At 53.8% G+C, this 5,472-nt stretch overlaps 1 protein-coding gene across 1 annotated transcript; it reads right to left on the bottom strand.

Moving 5' to 3' along the window:
* Nucleotides 1-2,125: 2,125 nt before the first annotated feature.
* On the bottom strand, nucleotides 2,126-5,206 carry LOC116089268 (alkaline phosphatase, germ cell type-like). The gene is made up of 11 exons (XM_031368897.1): nucleotides 5,111-5,206; nucleotides 4,909-5,025; nucleotides 4,686-4,801; nucleotides 4,347-4,521; nucleotides 3,977-4,149; nucleotides 3,617-3,751; nucleotides 3,452-3,524; nucleotides 3,207-3,341; nucleotides 2,934-3,125; nucleotides 2,636-2,755; nucleotides 2,126-2,549 (listed from the first exon to the last, which is right to left on the bottom strand). The coding sequence occupies exons 1-11, from the start codon at nucleotides 5,175-5,177 to the stop codon at nucleotides 2,278-2,280; spliced, it is 1,575 nt and encodes a 524-aa protein (XP_031224757.1). The 5' UTR covers nucleotides 5,178-5,206; the 3' UTR covers nucleotides 2,126-2,277.
* Between the last annotated feature and the right edge of the window lie 266 nt (nucleotides 5,207-5,472).

The following is a 5,472-nucleotide window of genomic DNA, read 5'->3' as shown; positions in this document are numbered from 1 at the left end:
CCTGGGATGGTAAAGTGCAAAAAGCTAAAAGCCCTGACCACCTTGGGGAGAGCTGACTGGTCTCTCTGCCCATCGGGGGACCATGTAGGTCAACTCTGAGGCAGCTGCTGTGAGTCTGGAGTGGACTGCCTATAGAGAAATGGAAACCACTGACCCCAACTCCTTAGGGCCTTTCCTAGTCAGAGCCTGAAAACACATTTGTCTTAGTCAGGGCTTCTATTCCTGCACAAACATCATGACCAAGAAGCAAGTTGGGGAGGAAAGGGTTTATTTATTTATTTATTTATTTATTTATTTATTTATTTTGGTTTTTTGAGACAGGGTTTCTCTGTGTAGCCCTGGCTGTCCTGGAACTCACTCTGTAGACCAGGCTGGCCTCAAACTCAGAAATCCACCTGCCTCTGCTTCCCAAGTGCTGGGATTAAAGGCGTGTGCCACCACCGCCTGGCAAGGAAAGGGTTTATTTAACTTACACTTCCACATTGCTGTTTATCACATTATCACTAAATGAAGTCAGGACTGGAACGAAAGCAGGTCAGGAAGCAAGAGCTGATACAGAGGCCATGGAGGGATGCTGCTTACTGGCTTGCTTCCCCTGGCTTGTTCAACTTGCTTACTTATAGAACCCAGGACTACCAGCCCAGGGAGGGCACCACCTACAATGGACTTTGCACTCCACCCCCCCACCCCCACCCCCAATCACTAATTGAGAAAATGCCTTCCAGCTGGATCTCATGGAGGCATTTCCTCAAGGGAGGCCCCTTTCTCTGTGATAACTCCAGCTGGTGTCAACTTGACACACAAAACTAGCCAGCACAACGTTCTTCTGTGTGACTGGGGCTTTTTATACTTTGGCTGTAGTCTGTTACCTGCTCTACCTCTGCAGCCAGTTAAGGGATGGGGCCTTAGGCAAGAACTGGGCTGTGTGTGGCTAAGCCCTTTGGCCTTTGAAACCCAATGCTCACTGCCAGGAGGTGGGTCCTGGAAGCCATTGATGCATTACTTGTACAGGGCTGCTCATGTCTGGATTTTCCAATGCCCCTCCAACTGCCTGCCCCTCTCCTATACACGGTCTCCATTTCTCACTCTGCCTCAACCTGAGCACTCAGCCTTTCGTTCAGCAAAGCACTGCTGGCATTATGCTGCGTAAATTACTTCATTTTATTATTGCAAAGTCCCCCAGGAGGACAGAAGCCCCCTTTTGCTTGGACATTAATGTGCAATCCGGCCCAGAGGCACAGAGGCACATGCATGTAATTGTAGCACTTGGGAGGTGGTGGCAGGAGGATCATGAGTTCGAGGGCACCGGCAGCCCCTGAGGACTGCCAAAGAGCCATTGGTTACCTTGGCTACATCAGCCTTTTCAGGTTCTGTTGGGTGTGCTGTGGACACCGAAGGCAAGAAAAGCCAGCACACCTCTTGTTCAGTCCTTGTCCTGTGGGGACACCAAGTGCCTATGTGGTCCTCAGGCACAGGCTAAGCTGTGACTGAATGCATGGGGTCACATTTTCTGGGAGCTGGCATCAGTGAGATACCAGCATGGCATTCCCAGGGTCTGCTGGGTATTCTGTTAGGTTGAGGCTGGTTATAATACTGAGGTCTGTTGGTAGAGCTCATGGTGAGTAGCAGGACATGCCATCTGACTTATGTCTGAGGCTGGAAACCTGAAGCCAAGACACAGGGAACCAGAGGGACGGGAGGAGTCTGGAGGGGAATGCTAGCCAGAGTCTTAGTTAGGGTTTTACTGCTGTGACTAGATATCATGAAGAAGGCAACTCTTGTTTGTTTTGTTTTGTTTTTTGAGACAGGGTTTCTCTGTATAGCCCCTGCTGTCCTGGAACTCACTCTCTAGACCAGGCTGGCCTCAAACTCAGAAATCTGCTTGCCTCTGCCTCTCAAATGCTAGGATTAAAGGCATGCGCCACCACTGCCTGGCCGATAGGCGACTCTTACAAGGACAACATTTAATTGGGGCTGGCTTATACGTTCAGAGGTTCAGTCCATTATCATCAAGGCAAGGAAGTATGGTAGTACGCAGGCAGGCATGGTGCAGGTAGAGCTGAGAGTTCTACATTTTCATCTTCATCTGAAGGCTGCTAGGAGAAGACTAGCTGCCATGTGGTTAGAAAGAGGGTCTCATTGCCCACCCTCACAGTGACACACTTCCTCCTAATAGTGCCACCCCCTGGGCCAACCATAAACCACCACAGCCATGAGCACTAGAGCCCACAGTGGAGTGGACTCCAGTGAGCTTAGTAGGGGTTTAGCGTCCACCATCTAGATCAACATTGTCCCAGCCAACAGGCACAGCAGGGTGAAGGTGTGGCCCTGGCTCACCGCACTGCTCTGGCCAGCAGGGGGCGCCAGGCCGCAGTCAGTGTAGGGCTCCAGGCAGCCTGCAAAGGCCATGACGTGAGCGACGTAGTTCTGTTCCTGCACGCCGTGCACCAGATGCGCCTGCGGGCCACGCGCGAATATCGCCACGTCCTCCCCGCTGTGGGTCTCTGACGACAGGGGTACAGCCGCCTGCTGCCGGTACTTGGGGTCACCTAGGGAAACAAGGTATTCAGGGCAGGTCTTTGACCCCATTCTCCTCTAATCTCAACTTCAAGGGTGGTGGCCTCACAGAACTTACGACTCTCTTTGTCAGTGACATCTGGCCGGGTACCTTTCTCAAGTTTATAGCCAGGACCGTTGCCATAAAGGATTGAGGTAAAAGGTCTGCCATCCAGAGCATTGAAGGGGGCCCCCAGTCCTGCGGGGAGAGACACTTTGCCACCGCCCTGGCGCGGAGTCAATAGACACCCAAAATGCTCACCTTTGCCTGGCAACTGGTCTATCTTCACGAACCCCTCGCAAGGCAAGTGAAACTGAGGCCCGAGACATTTCTGCTATGTGACACATTTGATACATTTGCCTTGTCCCTGGCCTACCAAGGATAGAGGTCCCTCGAGGTACATAGCCACCAAAAGAGAAGACGTGAGAGTGGTCGGCAGTGACGAGGATCATCGTGTCCTGCTCACGGGTGAGCTTGTCTGCCTTCTCAACGGCTGAATCGAACATGACAGCCTCAGTTAGGGCACGATAGGCTATGGAATCATGGTGGCCATGGTCGATGCGGCCCGCTGCAGGAAACCAGAGATGGGGAGATGTTGAGCCTGTGCTGGACCCGTCTCCTCTTCTGTCAGCCAGGCACGACCACTCACCTTCCACAAAGAGATAGAAGCCTTTGGGGTTCCTGCTGAGCATGCGCACAGCCACCTCAGTCATCTCTGCCAGGGAAGGGTCCTGGGTAGGGTCTCGGTAGATCTCGTATTTCATGTCGTTAGGTTCAAAGAGGCCTGAGGGACACAGAAACATATGGATCCCAGGCTTAGAGGGGTCATGAGACTTACATAGATGTTCAGTGAAGTCCTTCTAAACAATGACATGGTAGGAAATGGACCATTACCCATGAGGTGAGTCACTGCTTCGTCCTGAGCTGCCTGAATGAGCTCCGTGCGGTTCCAAACATACCGGGCCCCCTGCGGGGACACAGCCAGTCTTAGCACATCCCTTTGAGACAAATAGCTCTGTCCTAATGCCCGCTAGCACAATACCCTGGTGTCCCTGTCACCTGGTGCTTGGCCAGCCACTTCTGTACCAGATGTTGTCCATCCAGCCTGCTTCCGGAATGAGCTCTGTTGCCTGAGTACTCAGGGTCTGGTGTCCCCTTGGGAAACATGAACTTGCGGCCCCCACCAAGGATCACCTATGATCGGGTCAGGACAGGAGGACTTGAGATTCCTCTGTCTCCTCTTGACAGACAGACCCCACCAGGTATGTGGGAAGGGCATCTCCTGGGCTGCATGTCAATACCCTCCACCTACCCGTTCCTCAGATACACACAAAGGACCCAGAGCTCAGGCTGCTGGCTGCCTATACTTCGGTGAGTGACACCTCAATGCGACCCTCCTCCCTCACTCTTGGGGCTCACATCAATGTCCATGTTGGAGATGAGCTGTAGAGCTATGTCCTTGCAGCCGTCTCGCAGAGCAGCAGTGGGCATCTGTGCATCCGAGTACCAATCACGGTTCACAGTGTGCGCGTAGGTGCCGGCTGGAGAGGCGTGCTGCACGGACGTGGTGGTCACCACACCTACAGACTTTCCTAGGAAATGGCAGGATTCAGATGTTCCATCCAAGCCTGCGCATGCTCCTTAGCTTGGCCCTAACCTACTTGGTTTTTTTGTTTGTTTTTGCACAAGCCCTTGCTATGTAGCCCTGGCTGGCCTTGAAGTCAGATCTGCCTGCCTCTGCCTCCCAAGTGCTGGGACGAAGGATGTGTTACCTCCATGCCCGGCTTACCTGCTCTCTTGGCACGGTACATCACTGAGAAGACCTCGTTGCCAAATGTGGTGTTGCACTGGTCGAATCTCGCAGCTGCGCTCAGGCCGATGGTCTTGTAGTTGGCCTTGACCCCGCAGAGATAGGCGGTGGCTGTGCCTGCACTGTCTGGGACCTGTCTGTCCACATTGTATGTCTGGGGACAGAGACACTCTCAGCCTGGTGCTACTGGTAGACATGAGTCCCTGCTTCCTGGGACATGTCTACACTGTCCTGGTTACACCAAACTTGGGCTCCCGTTCTTCTGGGTTCTTCCTCCTCCAGCCGCCTTTCCTGTCCAAGATGTGGCTCGGTACTCACCTTGGACAGAGCCATGTAGGGGAAGTGGTCCATGGCCAGGGGCATCTCCGGTCCTAAATGACCTTCCAACTGTCCCTTTAGTATCCTGGTGGCTGTCACCGTGGGTACCCCCATCCCTAAAAAATACAGAATCTGGTTAGATCTGAGCCCCAGGCTTTCTTGGACCCATCGATGGGTGCCTGGACCTCGGGGGCCTCAGGGTGGCCAGGCCGCACACACTCACCATCCCCTAAGAAGATGATGAGGTTCCTGGCTGACGTCTGAATGGGCTGCAGCTTCCTGGCAGCATCCAGGGCCTCAGCTGCCTTTTGGTTCCAGAAGGCTGGGTTCTGCTCCTCCACTGGTCAAGGGAGAGACCCGAGGCAGGTGTCAGCGGAAGGCTGTGTTTGTGAGTGGGGATGAAGCAGTTAAGGGAGGCTCCTTACCTGGAATGACACCTAAGGACAGTTGTAGCCTGAGGCCCAGCAGCAGCAGCACACAGGCTCCCTGCATAGCTGAGGCTAGTGGAGCGATGGGGAACAGTTCTTGCTTGAAAAACTCAGTGTCCCTCCCTAATCCCCAGGCTCCACCCTAACCCCACCCCTCCTGCTTGGGAAAGGACACCCTGCTGCCTGGACAGAAGTGGCCGGGTGTGGCTAGGCTAGCCTACGGGGATGGGGGTAAAGGGGGGAGGGCGCTGGCAGATACTACTCCACCATTGCTCTCCCCCTTAAGGGTAAGGAAGCCGCTTTCCCAAGGTGAGGATTTGTGTCCTGTGTTGCTAGGACCACTCTCTGCTCACATAATC

This window comes from Mastomys coucha, unplaced genomic scaffold (assembly GCF_008632895.1).
Source record: "Mastomys coucha isolate ucsf_1 unplaced genomic scaffold, UCSF_Mcou_1 pScaffold14, whole genome shotgun sequence".
In the NCBI taxonomy this organism is placed as follows: domain Eukaryota; kingdom Metazoa; phylum Chordata; class Mammalia; order Rodentia; family Muridae; genus Mastomys; species Mastomys coucha.
Note: the sequence above shows the minus strand (reverse complement) of the source record. Positions and strands in the feature narration are given on the sequence as shown.

What these genes read in the sequence shown, in the direction of transcription:
- LOC116089268 (XM_031368897.1), bottom strand. Translation starts at nt 5,177, where the DNA reads ATGCAGGGAGCCTGTGTGCTGCTGCTGCTGGGCCTCAGGCTACAACTG. An exon ending in CATCATCTTCTTAGGGGATG is followed by an intron (nt 4,802 to 4,908) that starts GTGAGTGTGTGC and finishes TGTATTTTTTAG; the next exon opens with GGATGGGGGTACCCACGGTG. An exon ending in AGTGGCTGGCCAAGCACCAG is followed by an intron (nt 3,525 to 3,616) that starts GTGACAGGGACA and finishes GTGTCCCCGCAG; the next exon opens with GGGGCCCGGTATGTTTGGAA.